General features: G+C 41.0%; 1 protein-coding gene across 3 annotated transcripts in view; it reads right to left on the reverse strand.

The window, feature by feature from the left end:
* The window catches only part of SHROOM2 (shroom family member 2), a 125441-nt gene that overhangs the window by 4082 nt on the left and 98340 nt on the right, over positions 1-23019 (reverse strand). For all 3 annotated transcript variants that reach the window (XM_075720642.1, XM_075720648.1, XM_075720635.1), the window contains 4 exons: positions 11093-11851; positions 6816-7367; positions 5721-5901; positions 780-1052 (listed from right to left, as the gene is read on the reverse strand). In XM_075720642.1, coding sequence (XP_075576757.1) covers positions 780-1052; positions 5721-5901; positions 6816-7367; positions 11093-11851 — 1765 coding nt within the window. The remainder of the gene's footprint in view (positions 1-779; positions 1053-5720; positions 5902-6815; positions 7368-11092; positions 11852-23019) is intronic.

The raw sequence follows: 23019 nt of genomic DNA on the forward strand, positions 1-23019 counted from the left end.
TAAAGAAGGATTAAATTTCTTTAAGTTTCAGAAGCTTTGATCTTCCCTCTAATAAGCTGTCAAATACCTTCGCCTCAGTCAGAGAGGGGTCTGGACAGCCATTAAACAAGTATGTTTGGCAGCAGCTAGGGCCAAACAGCAAAAACACAGCTTCAGACTAGTCCCAGCACTTACTGGTTCTTATTGGTGAAACAATGGAACGTGCTGAAGAAACACAACATGAATCCACAGCCCACAGAAAAAATTCTGTTACAACACCTAGGTGGACTGCTGGCATTTCTGTCCACAGCTACAAGCCAGAAATCCCACCTCACATTAATTTAACTGTAGAAGCTAAACTCACTTGACACATACCTGCCCCCCACCCTCTCTATTTATTTTAGCCTTGAAGTTTCACACATGTCTACATCTCTCCTTTGGTGCATATCTGCATCGCTAGATATCTGCTTCCCAGCTAGGGCCTGTTGGGATTTGGAGCTAAACAAAGTGCTTCCAGCAGAGGTGGGGTCCAACAGGTAAAAGCACCTCGAATGCTCCTGAAACTTTCACATCTGCTGGGATTCCTCTACATCCCTATCAGGTTATTCTCATTGGGTAGTTGTAGTTTTAGTATTCGAAGCAAAAGCAAGGCAAAGAGAAATCTAAAGAAAACGGCCTTATGAGATTTATCCATTCACTATCCCTCATCTTGAGCTCTGCAATTTAGATAAACAAAACCAAGCAAAAACCCGCACACCAGGTTCACTAAATGCAGTGGAAGTATTATTGGCCTTTCTCACCTGTTCTTCTGGAGAGGTATTTTCATCCAGGTTATTAAGGGCATTTTCCACCCGGGCCAGACGACCTGATAGGGACAGCAGGAGATTGACCACTTTGTCAAGGTCGCCGATAAACATCTTGAATTTGTCGAACTCATTTGGTTTGCAGACTTCTTTCACAATGGCCTCTACCTCCTCTCCCAGTATATTGTTTGCTTGGATGTCTTCCAGGAGTGTCTCCCGTGCTTCCCTCAGCACCTGCAGCTTCCTACTAATGCTGTCAATAAGTTCTTGCTGTGGAAAATAAAGGGGATGAGAATTTATTAGTGCTACTGCATTTTTCCTCACTTCTGAAAGTCACGTCAGAAATCTAGCATTTTAATACATTGAAACTCCCATGTGGCTTTGACAATGAGTGCACTACAAATCAATATATGCCTAAGTATATGTCTAAGGTCTATGTCTCTGGATTCAAAGGTTCAGGATGTAGGTCTACGCTGCTCAGCTTGAGACCTGTGTTAAAGCACTTTACCCTTGTGCCAAAAGATGAAGGACTCCCCCTGCCCCAGCGAGCATTCCTGCTTCTTCTTTGAACAGCTTCAAAGCCTACTATGAAGCAGCATAAAGTACAGGGCATCCTTTTCTCTCTAAATACCAGGTCCATAATGCCTTTCTGAAGAGCTACACTTAGGAAGATAAACATTACCAGGAAAACAATCCTGTATTTTCCATATGATGCAGTTAAAACTAGGGCACTGTCTAGCTTTTTCTTCCTTTCTGCATAATATTAGCATCCCTCCAATAGCAGTCCTTCCACTCTCAGAAAATCTTAGCTTTAACACTGCCTTACAACATTTCTGTAGGGAAATCATAATCCCTGTGGCACAGAACAGTGAACAAAATCTACTTCTGTATTGTACTCTGCGAAGCTGTAAAAAGTGGCTCTGCCAAAGGACCAAACAAGCATCTTTGGCTGTTGCTGTCCTATGCCAGGTGAAAATATCACCTCCTCTGCAGTTCGTCAGATGTATCACCAGCAGAGCCAGACCAAGAACCCAGATCTCCTCCCTCAGTGACCTGTGTTCCATCCTTGCTGCCCAGCTACCTCCCTGTGTTTGGGCAAGAGGGCTTGTTTCTTACACATCTATTAGCTTTCACTTGTGCATAAGGGGTGGAAGTCAATTCAGCTAGTCATCTACCCTAACATGAGATGAATCACACCCTAAAAATGCCTCATTAATTTAAATGTAGATGCCTATTTAGTATTCAGCTAATTTTGGGTAAGAAAAATTTCCAAAGCATTCTCTAAACATACACCTCTTCGTGCAATTTCTAAATGGAAATTACATCCTTTAAAACAGTCATTATTTCATGGTACCTCTTCAATTTTTTTTTTTTTTTTAAATTACTCGTGACATTCTTTAGGAACTCTGCTTTCTAAATGCAAGTCTGATTACAAGCCTTCATGATTACCAAGAAACATACTGATAGCAGCTACTGCTCTCAGACACCACTGAACAGTCATTGCCCATTTATTTTGGGAACAAAAAAATCCACCACCAACAAAAAGAAGTCTGCCATCTGAACAGAAAGCAACTACGCACTGAAAATTTAACAGCCTTTTTGAAGGTTGAAATTCAACGCATGGATTATCCGTGCCGGTTTTCTCCTTTTTGATTTAATATACTCAGGCCAGGTTAATCTGGATTTGGGTTATCTGTTAGTCTGGGTGCCCAAAAGATTAAGGTAGTAAGCAGTTCTACAGATGCCTGCTTTACTGACTGATTAATCTGCAGGATTTGATTTTTTCCCCCCTTCTCTCAGTGCAAATGCAGTTTGATTTGGATTATGTAGGTCACAGTGCTACACTTTCATTTCCCTCAGATGACACGCACATGCACAATGCTGCTGTTTTACCATCTGAAACACAACAGGATACTGTTGTGCTCTATGTTACTATCTTGAGTTTTCCCACTTCTGCAGCTGTGCTGTGACTTTCTCAAATGAAAAAGAGCCATAGGAGTGCTCAGCATTTACCAATCTGGTCTGACAATCCAGATCAGCTATCTCATAAAGTTTCTTTCTCTAAAAAAAAACAACAAAAAGCGCCATTTTCCCAGTAGCATCCTAGTTAGATGCCCCAAGCAGCTGAAGCTAGCCTCTAAAGGACCACTTTTGCAGGTGAGAAGGCCGTAAGTACTCATCCCTCTTTAACACTGTCGTATCTATTAAGAATTGGATTATGATCACTGATTGCTTCCTACCCAGATGAAGCAACCTTTGGATGCAGCAACTGTGAGCTTGCTACATGTTTTTGCTAACCAGCAGAAAACCTGTATCACATTCAAGATCTACTGAGCCAGAAGAGCTCCAATCTGCATCTTGAAACTGGCAGATGAATAATTTATAGCTGTGAGTTCTGTACCAGTAAACAAGAAAACAATAAAACCTCATCTTTTTCCAGCAATTCCTGCTGATCTGACTAGCAACGCAGAAAGTAGCTCAGCAGAGTGCTGCTCAGGTGGTTCACTGCTTGGCATGCATTACGTAAATTACTCTGCTCTCAGCTCATCACCCCATTTCACATGACTTTCAGGCCTAAAAGCAGAAGAAACTTGGTATTCTTCAATTATTTTTACACTCTTCAGGAGTTGCTGAAACTTTTCTAAAGGCAAAGGAGACACTTCCTACTCAGCCACAGATGGATTTTCCTTACTACAAAAACCACTCCTGTAGTGTCTTCCACATCTGTTCAATATTTTATAATTGTGGTAAGCCTACATTAAATTCAGTACATGAAACACACACATTCCGTTCCTGCTAGCTGGGAATACAGGGACTGTCCCAAATTAAAAAGAAAAAAAAAAAAAAAAAAACCAACCCCAAAACCAAATGACTCTATATGAAATTCCTATACTTATTTCAAAACGGGGGGGAAAAAAAAAGCACCACACATTTCAGGTTTGCAGAGCAGAGAATGACAAATATTACAATAATTCCACAGTGGACTGCAATTAAGATATCTCATAACAGAACTGACCAATTTCTAGGAATCAAGGAACAGGTTCTGGGCATATGCCTCCTCTAAAATAACTGAACTCGTTAAGCATGCTATTAAAGTGTTCAGGTCCTTAACGATCCCTTGTTAAACTGTTGCCAAATATGTGAAGCTGGGCCAAGTTATATATTCTGAATGTTTTTATAAAGATGCCTTGACCCACTTACCACAGGTTTTATACGTTTTCTGACAAGATCCAAGATGAAAGCCCACTGAACTGAGTGCTCGCATCCTAACACGTGTGGAGGAGCAGGGAGAGAAGTAAGCAGCAACGTGCACGTGGCTACGACAATACGTATATTCCCAGAAGAAGATGGGGGAGCTCTGCTAAAAGCTCTTCATGAAATACTTCCTATCTCATATGATTAGTGTTGTATACTGGAGCTGGGGGGGTGGAGGGAGGAGTATGTGAAGGGTGAACATGATTTTCCTCTTAACAGGCACCAACACAAATAAATGGCACTTTTGCTTATGAAAGTTTCAGTATTTAGTTTGTTGGGCAAACAAGAAAGGTTTAATTTACACCCCCCCCCCCCCCATACATACACTCCATAATTAACGAGAAGGAAACTAATTCTAGCAAAAATTATGAACATGACCATCATGTGTGGCACCAGATAAACCCAAATTGTTCCAAATGCAGTGAAATCCTTCATTTGTCTAAGTAGTACAGCTGTTGGATTCATCAGCTCTCTGGCGAGAGGGTAAGGGCAGCTCTCCCGCTACAGCCATGCCATGCCCCTGGCAGCGCACACCATATTGAACTGTGAGATGCAGTGGGGGCAGAGGAAGGGAGGGAAGGCTGAGGGAGAAAAAATAAACAGAATGGTAACAGAAAGCACTACAGCCCCCTCAAATGCAGTGGCTTCCACTCCCACACTGAACCAGGGGTGGGAATCTCCTAAGGAATCTCTCATTCTTAGCGACTAAAGATATTCCTAATATTTAATTAAATAAGACATTTCTTTGGGACTGGACTACGAAATGCACCCTGGCAGCTGATTATTAAGCACAGAGCTGACTTTAACAGAAAAGATTTGCACACCATTGCATTACCGGCTTAGGTAAACAGAGTTAAACTACATCACTTCAATTGATCAAACAGACCATTTCCTCCAGCTTATCTGTACTAGGAACTATAATTAAAATGTTTTGTGCCAAATCACTAATGGGATGAATGTGATGATTTTAACGTAGGACAACACTTTCTCAAACCACAGAAATGCCATTATATCATCATTTTAATACCTAGGGGATTATGCTGCCTTAGATCAGAAATAAAACACTAAAGGATGGTGATGAACAAGAGTGGAGAAGAATGCCTCCCTTGTGATGAGTAACTTCCAATGAATCCACCAAGCTGATTAGCTATCTCCCATCACTACTGTCATTAATTTGGGAGGTAGGAAAAATAGAGGGCAAAGTCGTTTGTTGCTCATGAAAACAAATGGGGGTGGGGGGGGAAGGTGTGGGGGAGTGGAGGTGTTTTTTCCCCTCACTCTCATGACAAACCGAAATCCTGGACCTAAATTTCAAAAATATGGAGCAACTAAAACCACCACCAGTTACAGTGGGATACATAAGCACTAGTTTCTTTATATATACCAAGGGAGAGAAATACACTAAAGTCTCAAATGGAAAACAGTATTTGAAAATAATCCCCCCGGAACTTTTCCCCTTGGGACCTTCCAAAACATGTATTAAGCTGCAAGAAGCACCTAATACGAAGTTCCTAAATTCACAGTTGGACACTTAACAATCCCCCTAGCCCTTAACAAAAACAGGCTGATTTTCCAAGTGATCCTGTACATCCAGAAGGCTTTTTATTTAGGGCTGTTTACCTAGGAAATTCACAGTATAACGAAATGCACGCAATCCATTACACTTTTAGAATTGTCTTTTACCTTCTTTTCTGATAAGTCATGATCCAGCTCATCTTCAGAATCATCCTCGCTCTGCTGCTGTTGCTGTTGCTCCTGCATGTCCTTCATTTTAATCAGCAGCTCTGCCTTTGGTGCAGATGTGCTGTAGTAAGTAGAATTGGTTGTCAGCGAGATGGCAGATGGCGCGCTCTGCTCCTCTTTCCTGGTAAAAAGTCAAAACTTTCATTAACTGCCTTGACACCCTAATCACTGAGAAGAAATGACAAACTTTTAGAGCCATCATTTCACCAAGCAAGCAGGGGGCTCAACAGAAAACCATTACCTATGGGAACAGGATAAATAAATACTGGTTGTGAAGAAAATTTGTGTGAACTCAGCACATGCCCACCAAAAGCTACAACTGAAGTAGTGCAGAAGACCTTTCATCATTACAGTAAGTGAAATAGACCTAAGATATCTCAGCTGGAAACAAAATGTAAAGTTACATTTTACTATGTAGTGCAAAGACCTTGGTGTCAGAGAGAGTATCTTTTCAGACTGCCAAATGCGGGATGCTATAACGTAAGTATTTATCTTTTTGGTTACGGAATTACACATGAACTTCTCGAGAAGGCTACAACTTAATTTGATAACTCATATCAAGAAAACAAAAAAGACCCACAGAACATCAACATGGGTGAAATTTAATGGAAGTTAAATCTTTTCTTACTTTGTTCTCATTCATTTCCAGGAAATGCCTCATGCCCACTTCAAGTTGTCTTTGTAAATTTTCATCACATAAAAAAGGCTAAAACATTGTTCCTTCTCTATCCAGTTACTAGATTGGATGATCTTGGTAAAATATCTAATCACTATGAAATGGGAGAAGTTAATTATTCCTTAAGTTCTCAGAAAAATAGTTTTCAACCAGGTCTTGGGAAACTTTTTGCATCATACAACACTGTTGTTCTTCTGTCATTGATGGTATCATTAGCAGTATTATGCTTGACTACTATTCTTAGAAAAGCCACAAACCTCAACAGCAGGAAGATCCTCACCTTCAGTCCCCTAGAAAAACTGACACACTTTGGACAGCAGCTTACAAGGAACCACTGGCCTACAGAAAGTAATACTCACTTCTCCTCGGAAATTTTTGGAGAAGGAACTTTTGGCAGGAGCTTCCTGCGCTGCTGAGCTTCTTCTAGGAGGTGTTCATCTTTAGGGAATATTCCAACCATCAGATCCATTGTTGTTTTTATTTTCACATTAGGATCTAGTATGTCTGCTAGAGATTTATCTCTTCCCACAATCTCTCTGGCTAGTTCCTCTGACTTCCAGTCTTCAAAGGTCTTCTCTTTGGCCTTTACATAGCTGACTGCTGGCGTGGCAGCACTGCTGTCCTTCAGGTTGCTCCCAGGTTCTTCAGCAGGTTGAGGCTCAGCTGGTTTGGTTCTGGCTTCTGGCTCTGGCTCTACACCTTGCCTGGTGTAAGCACAGAACCGTGAATAGGATTGCTCAGAAGTGCTGAGTGTTTTAATTTGGTCCTTTTCCAAACCACTGGGTAAAGCAGGAGGCTCCATAGTACTGACAAGACTTTGCCGACTCTCCTTCTCTGCACTGCTCTCAGAATGAACTATCTTGATGGGAACCATTTTCACCGTAGTATTGTTGTCTATAACCCTTTCAATTCTGGAAAAAAAGGAAAATTCATCTTTAGAAATGGAAGAACCTTACATCTCAATTCTTATCTGCAAATCAGAGGGGAAGCCCAAATATGAAAAAGGTAGATAAGAGATCTAGGTAATGGAATATTCCTTGCACTGTATTTCAAACCCTAAATCTACATGTTTTCTTTTCTGTCCACACATTTTAAATAGTATTAGTTCATTTGTAAGTAATCCTAACATCAGCGTTGCACAATACTCACGGTACAGGACTTCTGTTTGTTTCCATGAACGTGAGGGTCCAATCTCAGCAGCCAGGCCCCAGATTTGAGACAGTGCTGCTGAACTGCCTTTTACCCCCTTTACTGACACACGTAGGGATGAAAACACACCTCGAGCTCAACTTCATTGCCTCACACAGATCCAACAGTGGCCTCAGCTTTTGGCCTTACAGGCGGCTTTAGCTGCCTGGGCTGTTTGTGATGCCCTCACATCAATTCCCAGCTCTTCCAAGGGAAGAGACAACAGACCAGATAGAAGCATCCTGCAGGTTAGGTCTTTGCTGAGCTACAAGAATAACAAATAATCACACATGGAAAACCTGGAAATCATTCAAAACTTAATTACACGATTTTAAAAAAAAAATATCTGTATTTGTAAAATTTCACACAAGATACTAACATTTAATAAATAGATCCCACCATAGTGTCCTAGTTTTCTACTTAAAGGATTAAAAACAGCTACTGAAGAGGATAACACACAATTCTGGATACTCCTTTTAAGGAAAGCTTATAGCAAAAATTCTGTACTGCATAGCACAAAGGGTCACCTTGGACATTCAGTAAGGCAAGCTATTTAAAGAGGAGGCTAACTTAGATTTTTAAATTGGACAATAACATGTTAAATAACATTACTGAAACATCTGTACTGTATGTAAACCATATAAGAAACTGAAGTCTAGTTTGGTGGTTTTGAGTTTGCAGAAAGTTTAAAATTGTTGTCATAATGTGGGTTTGGAAGCTCTACAGCAAGTAAAGGAACATTGCCTACTAGCTAAAATATCTGGTTTCATCTGGCTGGGTTGCTTGCCGCCTCTCAGATAAGTGAGCAAGACATACTACGGCTCTTTTCCTCTAAGCGTGGGTGTGTCACTTTCCTTAAAAACAAACTTGTACTTTATTGTGCTGCACTTTTCTTTCCTAGGGAATAGCAAAATCTGTTTGACTTCACATTCTTTCAGAAGTTGTATCTTATATTTTAAAGGTATATTTGCTTCTGAATGAATGTGCAGCCTCCCAATAGGTATTTACTTTCCTCAAGTGCTTTGAGGATGTGCTTTGGCATACTGATCCAACTTTTGAGGCAGGTTTTCCAGCCCATGCTGAACCACCCCACTCCCATTCAGTCAGGGTGTTTTCATTCAAGGTGACTGCCACTTTGAAGAGCTCACTCCTGTGTCCACCGCTCAGCCCCAGGTCCCTGCCTGCAGACGTGGGCTCTCCTCCTGGCTGGCTGCAGTGGAGCTGGGCAGAGGCCTGCCACTGCCCCCAACCCTTTCTTTTGTTTGTTATGAACAAAGCCCACACCTTTTGGACTCCCTCAGGCTGTGAAGAGGAACACATTTTTGAATTTGGGGGAAATACAAGATGTGTGCATAAGTGTGTCTAGAGCAACTGGACGAGAAGTGAGCTGACTGCAATTCATTCTAAAATGCCTGGCATCTGTTTGAGACTCTGAGTACGTTCCTCTCAGCCTAGTAAAAGATCTCCCAGATACTTAAAGGCATCATCAAGTCAACTGATTTTAGTCAGAGCAAAGACAGTTCAATACCAGGTGCTTCAGAAATTCTGTTTCTGCAATCACTATCCTCCCAATTTCTGAAGGTTTTCCATTTGTGGAATTGTGGCAAGAAATTTTGACTTGCAGCAAATCTGCTTGTGGCCATTGTGAAGCTTTACTCCAACCACAAGCACAGTCACTCCTTGACCTGAGTGCATGTCTACTGGAAATCTATTGATGCACTCTTTTCACCTTTATTATTGCTAAACAGTTGTCTTTGGAATAGCTGGGTTCTGCACACCACCAATATTTCGCCACACTACATTGTTCTACCTAAAATGCTGCAGGAAACCCTACATGCTCACTGAGTTTATCCTGTTGATAAACAAGACACCTTTCTAAAAGAAGAATAAACAGCTACATGCTGACATCATCAAACATTAGCTGCCCACAGCATGCAAACTGGCACGTCCAAGAGCTCATGTGCAAGGAGCCAACAGAAGTAATAAGCCAAATCTAATTAATTGCATATTAAGATAAATCTGCTTGACATATTTTACTCATATGAAATAAATACCATATAGTAAATACCATCTAGAAGGTTCAGAGGTATGGCCTGCATGTTTTTATGTTTTTGCCATAACTGTTTTATTGAGTAATGTAATTATTAACTGAAAACAATACATTATGCACAAACAAGAGCTGTCTGGGCTTAAGAATTTTAAATGCTAACAAAAGATTTGCAGGGTAAGTGTATTATCATTCAGATATGGGCATATAATTAGGCACACCTCAGTGCTCATTTCAACATTAAAGCTTAGTAAGAAGGAAGGACAAATACAATTAGCCTTCTACGCATCCTTAGTATCTATTCATAAAGCGATACATTAAGGAAGTCATTACTGTCATCTACCTTTGCACATAGATGCTAGGGTTCACATGACATGTTGCACTTTTCATAGTAAACTATATTATTACTTCATGTTAGAAACACTGCAGGATGAAATCTCATTTTTTTTCCTCCGGTTACAAGAGGAAAACCATCAAGGCATGTTTAGGAAAAAAAGTGATTCATATTTTCTATGTCATTAGGCACACTGGAAAACAGCATGATTGAATCTATTCAACTATTTACGTTACAGTAGAGAAAAGCTATTCCAACTACTTCTGCTCAGAGAAGCAACCTCTGAATTCATTCGGCTCAGAGGTTTTGTTTTCATTCTTTAACCATGAATTATAGTGCTGAAGGATTTATGAAAACTAAGATTCCTGAGCTTCCTGGAAGAGTTTGTTATCTTGTGGGAGAATAACCTTTTGTGATGTTAACAGCACATGACAGACAGAGCAATCAATTAATTTCAGTCAGTTTGTCTAATTCTGAATTTATCTAGCCTGGGAAAGAACTGACGTTCTCCTGCTGAATCTTCAGACCATCTCAACACAAACAGTGCTGCGGACCCTCCACAGACTACCTGGAGTGCCATGTTTCATTGTGAAAGCAACATGAAAACAGTCATGATCTGGCAGTGTACCTTACTGTGCATGCTTTCAAAACAGATGTTCTCACAAAGGATACAGCTTCCCTTCCCGCGTCTGCTCTGGCCCTACACTGACTGGTATTCACATACAGACTCAGGTCAGGGAAATGATGACAGGGAATCTTCTGATTTTGGCCAGACTCACAGTGGAAAATCCATTAGAATCCATCCCTTTCATTTTCTTCTAACTACCAGCTGTAACACCTGAGCAGCATCAGTCAACTTAAAGAAACCACAGACCAGCTGAAGGACTTTAATGGTACCAACTGGAATTTCACATAAGTCTTAGGTCTTTTTAGGACATGCTGCGATGGCTCATGCTTAATGAACCCGAAGGATGTGCTTTTAGTAAAGAAAATGAACAGTCAACCATTAATAAGGTCTAAGTGGGCAAAAAGCGTTAATAAAATAGTGAAGGAGTTGCATCTAGTACCTGGCTGGGTTCTCATCCTGTACGGACACGGGAGGTTTATCAGTGAGCTTCTGTGGTGCAAACTGAGGAGAAGGGGACCTTGATGTCTCCATGCCAGGTTTTTGAAGATACCGATACTTGGAAGATAATACAGACTCAGATCTAAGGTGCGCTTTTTCTTCTAAGTGCTGACAGACATTCTCCGTGGATGATGCTTGCTGGACCTGCTGTGGATTAGCACTCTTCAGTTTTCCATTGAAAGCTGCAGGACTCTGACAGAGAGAGGAGTGACTGGCAAATACTTCAGCAGAGCTGGGGGATGAGGATGGAAAGGGCCGGCTGGGGGCTACCAGCAGAGATTCAGAAGAGGTGCCCAGCGATGGCACAGAATTATCCGGTCGCCTGTATTTATCTCTTTTTGGTGGTGGTGGCCTCTGAGGAGCAGGTCCACGCTTCTTGTTCAGCAGCACCGGCTCTACCCTATGGTTTTCCTCTCCTTTGCCCTGGGACAGACAAGAGTGGCTCTCATTCAAGGTCTGTGGCTCAGAGTAGGGGAGACGAGGCAGGCTGCAATCCTTGCTCTTCTCGGTCACGTTTTCCTGAGAGTATCGGTAATCACTAGGCAATGTCCCAGACCTCCCCCGGCTCTCCTGAGGCAGAACCGTAGGCTCTCGCACATGCAAAGGTCTGACAGATGCCTTCCACTTGTGGCCTAAATTCTGGTCCAGCTGATCCCTCTTCTCCCGTGGGTTTTCCCTCAGGGCCCCTCTGTCAGCTTGCCTAGAGAGAAGAACATGTCATTAGCGCGCTGCTGATTTATTTCCTTCGGTGCGAGGCCACCGCACCGATCCAGAAAGCTTGAACACTGAGATCACATCCAACATTTAACACCAACTCCTCCAATCTACGGTAACTGGATGGCACAAAAACATCCTCTCATATATGGGCACACATGGTGTACCTGATCGAATGTGATGAGTCAAAGCATAATGTCAGGCTAAATTAGGGTACGGAGAGCCACAGGATGCGACACAACCTCTGGGTAACCCAAGGCGCTGCAGTGTGCACGGCACAGTTAAATAAATGCACAGCACACCTGTATGTGGCACAGCCAAACGTGCAAATGTTGGTAGAAAATAAAACTGTCTCAAGAAGAGGAATCCTAATACTAAAATTTAATTCTCTTCTTGTTTCAGAGTCAGTAATGAAGTGCGGAAAACAAGTTTCTTCTCTATGTGCAAAATTAATACTTCAGTGTCATTTTAAATGTGAATTGAATCCATGAATTTTAATTATGAATCTGGAGGTTGAATTTTTGTCTAAGTGGTGAAAAATGAAATGAGTGCAAAGAAAATATTTGCTGAAGCTAAAACACTGGGCAAGGGAAAACGAACTTCTGAAAAAAAGGCAGAAAAGGAAATTTAGAAAGGGTAGTATTTTACAGTCAGGCTTATTTTAAACTTGAACTTCTTTTGCCCTGTCAGCACAAATGACAAACAATGGCCAAAAAGGCCTTATCTTAGAGAGAAATATTTTTGGGTTTATTCCAATTTTACACTCTCTATTTCTCTAGCCAGGAAACAGGCTTTCACAGCTCCAGGCTTGTGCTTTGCCACAAGACATGCAGTTCATTTGTGCTCACCGGATAAAAGCAAATTGGGAAAGTAACAGAAGGCAGGAAAAAAAGAAAAAAAAGTACCTCTGGAGCCCTGAGAGGAGATAGGTTTGCTCTCTGCTTAAAGAAGGCTGAAGAGAGACTGTGAGCTTAGAAAATAAGCTGCAACAGAGAAGTAGAAGGCTTCAGAGAGCTGCTAATATCATTTGTGCTACTGACAGCGCTGGTCTCTGTATTTTGAAATAGTAACCCTGTAGACATGCACTGCCCAAGCTCTCTTTCAAGGGGACTGTGAAAGAGGCATTTTTCTCAGCCTATTTGTAAAGTAAGGTCAACTTGAATTTTCAATGTAAACAGGTTACTAACCTTATTGTACCAATTTTGAGAAGTCTATAGGCGGCTAACGTCAGTGTGTATGGAAACGAAATTTGAGATAAAAGCATATAAAATAAGTAATAGGTTAAATCCATTATAAATTCAAGAAGAAAAAAAAAATTGGAGCAATTACACACTGCATTACTCTTTTAATTAAATTAAAAGAAATCTTTAAAATTAAGTATTGTGGGAAGACAACTGATTAAATATGGGTTCTGCTTTCACATCTGTATGATCAAATTGCATTCAAAATTATTATTTTTTACTCCTTGGATCTGTGATGTTTTAGCACTTATGGAAAAAAACTCTAAAAAAAACCCTGGACATTGTCATTAAACTGCCCAATGTAAGGGATTTTTAATAATTGTACTTCACACTGATTTTTACATGTCAGTAATAAAATAACACTGTACTTCCGAGAGAGATGGCTTTTTCACAATTTAGTTCCTGAACAGTCACATATGCAATCTCTCCCTCTCTCATGTGAAGTGTCAAATTTTAAAATTCAATTTTAACAGGTAAATTTTCAATTTAACATGAATGAGGAGCTGAATATTGTTTAAACTCCGATCTCCTCATATTGCTCTTAACTAAGAGCAGTTGGGCCAGACAACTTTGAGTCGTCTGACAAATTCAGAGTCAATTCTGTTTTACAAAACAGTATTTATTGACTCCTATTTTAACACAAGACGAAGGACAGTTTTGTTACATAAAATGATGTAAGGCCAGAAAGACCAACACTATTCAGATTTGGTTACATGGCATCTCTAGAGTCAGCTGGTTTTCCCTAGTGAGTTCAATGTAAGCAGAATGGGGCCTGTAAATAGTTCCACTAATTTTAATGGAAATATTTACCAAATGAAGACTGCAGGCCTTACGTATAAAATACTGCCTTTAAAGCAGTGTTTTTCATTGTCTAGATAACCCACGTAGAGCACAATTTTCTCCTAGTTAACCTGTGCCAAAAAATTCTTCAGGCCTCTCTATTCATCTTCACATACATAAGCCGTAACATAAGACAGTGTAACAGCTGCACTTAGGTGCACAAAGAATCAAGGGCACGGCACAAAATGTCGCAAAGACATAAATTACATGCACTACCTCAGCCAGTTTGCAAAGTATACATTGAACTTCGCATGCACATCAGGAGTGGGTGTGCTGGTGGAAGCAAGCAGGACAGAGTATACCACCGATCTGACACGTTTACATATCCAAAGCATGTAGCCAAATTTGTTTAATATTACCCTGGCTCAGAAGCAATAAATGCTTTAGCAGTCCTGTCACCTTCCAAAGTAGAGTAAAAGGAAATAAAGAATCACAGCACAGAGAAATTTAGAGATGCTACATTTGCAAACGTGGAGATAAAATTCAGAGATTACATACGTGCCTTCACACAGCTTCCACAAAATTAATCAAACATTTTGCAGTGCCACAGAAAACGGGTCTGAGGAAAGGTGGCTACATTCAACACTGTGGCTAGTTTGCATTCAGTGTGAGTGGGTCCTCATGCAAAACATGCTTATCACATTATTTTGGAGAGATTTGAGCTTACTGTTCAGAAAGGAAGAAAAGAAAGCAAGCTTCAAGCCCCAGGAGAACACAGTGGCAAGAACCTGCAAAGGTGTTACATTATTGTCAATACCAAGAAGTCCACTAAGCTACTTTAAATCTGTCGGTGCTTCATGTAACAATATGCCCAGAATACAGCTGTTTCGGACATCAGGCCCACAGGATTAAGCAAGGATAACGTACCACTGGAAGCAACTTATCATTTATAACCAAACATCACAAAGTGAGAGAGACAGAACAGTTTTAAATCCTCTGAAAACATGACAATTGACTTAATTACCACTTTCATTCTAGATAACAAACCAGTCATCATCAAAACCGTTAAACTCTAAGTTATCTTCAAACCCAAAGCTCCCCCATCCCCATGATACAATGCCACAGCTATTCCAATGAAAGAGCCTTCCTGATGCAACAGGATCGGGAAAGCTCACACCATGTTCCCCATCCCTGGCACACGATGACATTACAGCTTTGACTGTCAGACAACTTACGCCACTCACTGAACCTGAACTGCAAAGGAAGCGTCATCACCAGACTTAGGCTGTTGATACAAAGTGGTGTTCAGTAAAGGTGAGTCTATTACAGGAGGCTAACATGAGCCTTTTCTACCGTACCTGCTCTTGGTACTTAAGGCATATATAGGCAATTAAGTATAGGAGCCTTCATATCTAAACGGTGGGGGGCAGAAATCCAAAATATGCTTCTAACTGAAAAAAAAAAAAAAAGAAATTGCTTCATTACAAAAACCAGTCCTCCACATTTTTAAGAAGCTCTCATTCAGAAGAGGGCTCAGCTCTCCCAGAGGCGGTCTGTGCGGAGAGACAAGAGGCTGCGCACTCGTCGGCCAGGTGAGCTCCGGAGGAGCTCTGCTCTGTGGCTTGCACCTTCCACATAATGGCCACAGCCACCAAACACAACACCACCGCTTACCACCACGGGGGTGGAAATGTGTATCTCCATAATGGCACTAAGCATTTTCTACCCAGACAGACAAGTGCATCTCTGTTTCCTTCTGGCTCCATTAGCTGGGGGCATACATGCTCACGACTGAAATGTGAAGGCCAAGCAAACACTAAGCCAGGGAAATCAACCAAGCCTCCTCCCCAGTCCAGACACCCTCAGCAATAACACAACAGGCTATTCTAACAAACCAGAGACAGGTAACAGTAGTGTAAGCTACTACAGGTAAATTAAACCATGGAGAGAGATATATACACATATACACACGCACGCACTAACAGTAGCCTGCCAGTGGAGTCAATGAGCAATTACTAAAATGAATCATTATGTGTAGATGCCTATCAGAAGGATAACATTTTTGGTTGCCATAAAAAACAACCCAAAACCACTTCCTTCATTTGCCCCATACTCAGGATTTGACTAAATCTGGACACAGAGGTAAAATGATCTGATTGAACGTCTATCTCAATAAATGAAAGTCACTTCGATCAACTCAGTGTGTCTGATTCTTATCTGTCTGATTTACAGTTTCCTGAGAACGCTTCAGGCCAAGCCAAACAATGCCACAAGACACTTGAACTTTAAAATCCCAGACTAGGTAGGCTTTGAAAAATGCATTGGCCAAAGCCATTTGAAAAATGCATCATTTATTAAACACCTGACTTCTGTGCAAAAGTTTCACCATAAGACATAAGCACTGTTACGTAAGCAACAATGCGTCTTGCACTAACTTACGGACAAAAGAGAGCAAATGGAGCGGCTGTTTCTGATTTAGCTTAAATTCCTTCTCAAACACTGCAAGCTACACTGGAAAAGGCCTTCATACCTGAGTAAGACTGCTCTGTAGGAGTCCTCACCCTACAATAGCAACAACCCTCTCATTATCAGGGTCACAGTTTTGCAGTCCCTTTAAACTGATCTAAATGTAGATATTTTGCCAAATGAGGTGGTCTCCTCCTTAGATCACTCTGATTTTGTCTTCCTGCTCTCTCTGTTGTATTAGCAGTAGGAATTGTACAGCCCCACAGAAAATTTGATCAAGGAACTGACCTGGCTCGAAACAGAGAATTACGTGGTTTAAACCAATTGTGGAACAGTCTTTGCTTATGCCAAAACTCTTGTTTATAGACAGAGCCCTTGCCGATATGCTACTTTTTCAGCTGTGAACTTTATGTGCTGAAACTATGTTTTCATTGTGTATTTGCCTGGCACTTGGCACAGTGGGATCCAAAAGCACTTCTGCAACAGCCCGCAAATAAAGAGCAGTTTCTTCTACCCAGTATAGTTCTGCTTGAGACAGCAGCAGGATGCCACAAAGTTGGAACAGGATGCACAGGGTAAGATTGTTGGAAATTTAGGAAAAAGTTTGAGGTCTAATGACACATTTTAATCCATATTGATACAGTCAATGCAATCTAATGGGTTCAGCTCACCCTAAAGTGGTCTGTACAAGCAAATCATGCATTGGTTTCACTGACTAGGGGATCAGTTTAGTCACCCAAACATAGGTGTCTTACACCATTCCAGAAATTTTAAAGATTCAAAGGCATCAGTTCCCCTGATGAGGGGGCAGTTGGAAGCCAAGGGGGATACGCTGGGCTATTTCAGGTCTCATTAGACACCTGTGTTTAGCCAACTGAATCACGCCCAAGTTCTCCGTGGATTATAACTTGAGTCAGCACTTCACTCGCATGCAGACATCTTTCTTCTATTAGGTATCTGAATCCTCATCTGAGTCCTACATGCTTTTTCTTTCCAAGGCTCCAGAACCCCAAAGGTTTTGAAATCCTCAAATTGGTTTCACTATTGCAATGCCAAGGAGACACTGACACCAGAACACCACAATTTGGACATCCAATACAAGGGCAATTATATTACCAGGGGTCCATTTTTCTGATGAGCACTGTATCTGCTATTACTACTGAGTCAGTACAGCATGCACTATCCACCATATAGTGACACATGAAGTGAAGCATATTCCAAAGATGACAAGTGAGAGCTTGGACTACAAAACTACTTAGAAATCTTTAAAGACAAATGCATAGAATTAAGGGCCCTCCAGAAAACAGATCATTTAATCACCATGATGACTGTACCATAATGGTCACTCCAGGAAGAGGCATAGCACCCAAGTCACTACCAAGAAGTAGAGCTGTTCACGGCCTTGATCTGAAGAGACAGATGATGGCAACTAGCATCTCAGAAGCACTACTGAAGCAAACAGTCTTAAAACCAAAGCACGTGTTAAGATGAAAAGAATAATGCATCCTGAATGATGAGAGAATGCTCCCTCTCTCTCTCAAAAAATAAAAAAAAAAGAAAAGAAAAGAGATGCCCTGATATACCTCAGAGGACAACTGAAGGTACAAAACCAGCAAGATATTTCACACAGTATATCCCATGGCACATCATTTTTACACTACAACCCACTTACCATGATGTATGTCTTGGTTTTCCAATTCTGTCTCTGAATGCCCGTTAACATTATCTGCGCCTTGATGGCAGCTATCTGTTTAGTCAGTCACACTAAATACAGCTTAGTTGTTGCACCCAATGTGATAAAGCAAAATGTCACTCTAGCTTAACAACCCTTGCATTACCACCTGGCTTTATCACAGAATGAAATATGATAACAGACACTGCTCACCAGTCCGTCGATTCCACCAGAATCTCTCTCCCGTCCTGCCTGCATGGCAACATACACAGCGATGGGTTTTCATCTCACATTCTTTCTCTTTCTAAAAATGTTACCTCTCCCCATGAAAATCAGAAATAAATTTAACAGACTCACTCTAATTTTGCAGTAGATAAGCAAAGACATGTTGACGGATGAAATGTAGGCCAGTCAGTCATGGGTAACAGCACAATACATAGGCCCACAGTAAAAATCAAATCCAATTAAAATGAAATGTCTTATAACAGCATAGGGGCCTTTATGCAGAAGGGAAGAATCTTGTGGGAAAGGGCTGAGGGAGGGATGTTTTTCTTTCCTTAGTTCAGAAAATAAAAGCCCCTCCTCCATTCTGCTGCACATCAAATATCAATGATAAAAAAAAAAAAATTATGGCTGCATTCTTACTTGCTTTATCGATTGCCTGCCTGTCCTAGCACACAGGGGATTGCCTGCATGGAATTAAAATGACTTCTGCTCACTTAAGTCAACCACTCAATATGTTCTTATATTCAGTACTTACACACTGAATTCAATCATCAGAATATCCCAACAGTATAACATGAGCCATCATATTGCACAAACGGCAACCACTGCAGAGACAAAAGGCAATACCTTCCAACGCTGCTAACAAGGAAATCAGTCACATTTAAAAAGCTCAAAGAAAAATGATTGTTTTGTCAATTTATTAAAAAAAAAAAACCACATTCCAGTTGCCACTCCTTTGATTTATTTTATTTTTTTTACATCTAGACTTTTTTTCCTGATATACTGTTGCTATTTTCTTGTTACTATTATTATCGAAAACAGCTGCTTGCAGCTGAACAAAAATTCGGTAACAGAACAGAAGCTATAAAATGAAACACTTTGTGAATAATAGCTAGGTCACCTGGGTTTCTCAGACAGGCACCAAAATGAACACGTAGCTCATCTCTAAAGGAAAAAAACACCCCTAAACCAGTTATTTAAATTAATTAGCATGCATATGCACACACTTCAATAGCCATCTTTTCACTCAGAGCCACACTCACCGCTTGCTTCCAATAGTCACATCCAATTCTCTTACACTCCCAGCTAATATCTCCTGCTGCTGTGGAAAAGGTCTTCGTGTGAGCCTGCACTCACAGTAACAGGCTTGCCAGGAAAATAACAAGATGAAAAGCTCTCGCACCACCCCTAGCCGAGAGGAACCCCGAGCCTGGCACCCCGAGCCACAACAACGGCACTGCAGCCCTCAGTCCAGAAAACAAATATTTTCGAAAGGCACTGCCTTCTAATTCCAGTGTGCATGATGCCAACTGTGAAAACAAAAGCTGCTAAAAACAGCGCGCGTGTGCGAGCATATGCACACAGAGCGTCTTAGCTGGAATTAACTCACATTTTCCCCCTATTCTCCCAACCCATCAGTGAACAGAGCAGTCGATTACGCTAAGCAAAATAAAATTCAGTACCAAGCATTGCATCGTTCCTAATTTGCTACTGTAGCTTCTGCTGATAGGGACAGAAGACACAGCCTGTACTCAAAGACCTGGAGAACAAAAGAAATACTGTATGAATTAATACTGCAAATTTCCGTTCAGAACTGACAGAAAAAGGTAATTAAGGCGTGCGCCTCTAGCTGTTTCTCTCACGCTTTAACGCTAAAGACAAGACAATCTTACCAGGATTTACAGCTGTTTACCCATATTCACTGGATATGTGAGCTTTGCATCCTTGCAAAATGTGCCAGCCAGTTTGAAAGCCTCGCAGAACTGAATCTGTCTCAACCTCTGCGTCTCATTTACTGTAACACAGAGGATTTTCAAAGCCATGCCTCACAACAGCTGGCTTGTTTTTGCCTGCTTCCTATGATTGACAAGTTCATACAAGCTCCGTCAACTTTAACCTTGATAAGTGAAGGCTTGGTCTGTATTGTATGTTACATCATCAGAAACTTCTGACCTCAGGGAAAAGATCTCAGAGACTTCAAAGCTTTTCCTTTCCCCCACCCCCATCCTCTGGATTTGGTTATTAAAAAAAAAAAGGATTTTAAAAGTCCTTTAATTTTTTAAGGGTTTTTCCTTTCATTTGCGAAAATCGCAATCTACATTTCAGCAACAACAGCTCTGCAAGTTTTAAATATTTAAAATGATTTCAAAAGATCAGTGTGTTACTAGGCTCTTTTCTGAACAATGTTCAAATAACCAAGTCTTTAATTTTAGAGGAGAGTCTTCATCAACAGCCCTCCAGCTTGAATTTTTTTGCATGCATTGTGTGTACAGGCACTCTCTCTTGCAGGAGATTCTGCAGGGAAAGAACTAAACGCTTTCATGCTGCATGAGCAAATTACCACCCCCACGCTCCATCTTTAGAAACCAAAGGCATCGTGGCCTTCATCAGAGCAAAGCTCAAGCTCCTTTCAATTCTTCTACAGGAACACATGAAAGACTTAATAGAGAAGCTGGGGATAAGGCTTTAATATGTATTGAAAGATCATTTTAAAGATGACCACTTTAAGAGGAAAATGTTATTTAAACTGCATGCAAAATCACATACAGTGGTTAGATGTTATGATATAGCACTGATACCCAGTTAATATCCTCCCCTAAATTTTTTTTATCTCCCAAAGCTGTCTATTTGATTTGAAGATAGAGAGAGAATGACTTCAAGAAAACTCACCCGTTTACATAATACAACACAACTGGTTAACAGACCGTAGCAAGTCTGGTTGGCCCATGCAAAGAAATGGAAGTTATAGCTGTCACGTTACCTTTTAGCACAAAACTTTACTCAAATTTACTGGCATAAACAGTCTCCTGCGTGACAGCAAATCATAATCCATGTTGCCTAAGGGCTTATAGCAGAAGGTGAATATTTCACAGGCTAGCTTTTAGTACCAGAACACCATAAAGCCACTCCATATGTTAGAAATATATGAACTGCTGCACTGAGGAGACAAATCAGTCACCTATTTCCACAGATGCTTTTCATCAAGTAACTTAGGGGAAAATAAAATCTACAATACATCAGCATATGATGCTTTTATGAGTATAACCACTGGAGACTGTATCTTACATTATCTCTAATCTCCCTACTCAACTGTTATCATTAAAATAGCCACAAGAAGATAGTTGGATTTCAAGCGATGCAATGAAAGCTTAAGTCTTTAGATAGTTTTCATTCTGATCCTCTTTCCAGGGAAAGCAGTAAAACTAAACCAGAAGACAAAAATGGAGTAATGCTTACAAAATTATCTGTTTCTTTCTCCAAAAAACTTTTGTGTGTGCCCTTCCTCTCATCTGCCCCCAGTTTCAGTACCTTCAGAATCACGTCTAGGACTTCTTCCAGCTTCTTGTGCTTGGTAACAGTTACCTTTCGGGGCAGGAGAGGAAACTTTCCGTAAGAAGAAACTACCCTCTGACATGTCCTTTTATCACATCACGGTGGCCTCACATACCCCTAGCTGTCACTGCACGCACAGTGGAGAAGAGATGTGCCAGCAGCAATTAAGTGAAAGGAACTTCACTCAGAAATAAGAAGCTGGAAGTAGAAAAAAGGGGGTATGTGAGGTGGGGTAGCTACCCTGAAGTTTAGAAACGGATTCAAAATTCACCTAACAAAGGTAGAGGGAGAAGCCACACTTTCAAAGGTGTGGGGAATGAACAAATTGGATGGGGAGAAACAGGGCTACATTGCTGTAATGTACCGTAAACCAAGCTTTGGAGACACTCCAGCACCCATTTAATGAGATCCAGCAGCCGCTGGTGAGCCAGAGTGGAGCATCACACCGACCCGCAGGACGTGCACCTGACAGCCGCTGGGCTGAGCGTCGCCAGGAGAGTGAGGAATGGGAAGGCAATGGGAGGAGCCTGCAAAGTTTAGCACTCTCGTTTAGCCACAACCAATCCTAGATCCCAAAATAATGCATTTGGGATGCTCTTGAAGAACCACGCATCTCTCAGCTCAAGCTGCCTGAAAGTTTTAAAATGGACAACAGGAGGAGGAAAAAGACTAAAAGTGGGACAATTTGTCATGCATCTCCTGCCTTGATCCCGAGGTATGAGAAGAATCTGGTTCAAAACTTTGCTACTTGAAGAGCTACCCTGTGCCAGTGGCCATATGTATTTAGATTAATCATTCTTGGAAGATCAAGAATCCACACTGTGGTATTTCATTTTGAAAAGGGCATTTACATACGTGAGACGAATATTTTTAAAAGGAAGAAGCCAGATGGCATAATGCTAAGAGATAACATGTGACAGAAGATACAATACATGAAACTCAGAGAAAATGCATAACCCCTACCAAAAAAAATGCAGAAGACCACCCTTTTTCCTCCCCTCTCCCTGTCCCCTCTGAAGGCTGGATTAAACAGCAGTTAAAAGGATATCCACCAGAGAACTGAAGTCCTACCTATATGAGGAAAATCCAGAACTATTCTAGCAAAATAGATGTATGAACACAATAAGGTTAAAAAAAAAAAAAAAAAAGGAAAAAAAAAAGGCTGAGGCACAAATTCTTAAAGATGTCAGAACAAAAAAAGGAAAAAAGAAAAGGTGCTTTTTCAAACACAGGTATCTGCTAGACAGATTATAGGGCCAAAAGTACAATAGTAAGAATACAAAGAAAATAAGGCCACAGCAGAAAATTGACATGGACTCCCCTTCACACCTCCATGAGCAAAGAACAGCTTATGCAGGAATTATTCAATGATGTATAACTGAAATTACTGCTATGCAGGAAAGAAAAGCTGGATTTCACAGACCTTCCTATGAACAT

This window comes from Pelecanus crispus, chromosome 1, assembly GCF_030463565.1.
Source record: "Pelecanus crispus isolate bPelCri1 chromosome 1, bPelCri1.pri, whole genome shotgun sequence".
NCBI classification, from domain to species: Eukaryota; Metazoa; Chordata; class Aves; order Pelecaniformes; family Pelecanidae; genus Pelecanus; species Pelecanus crispus.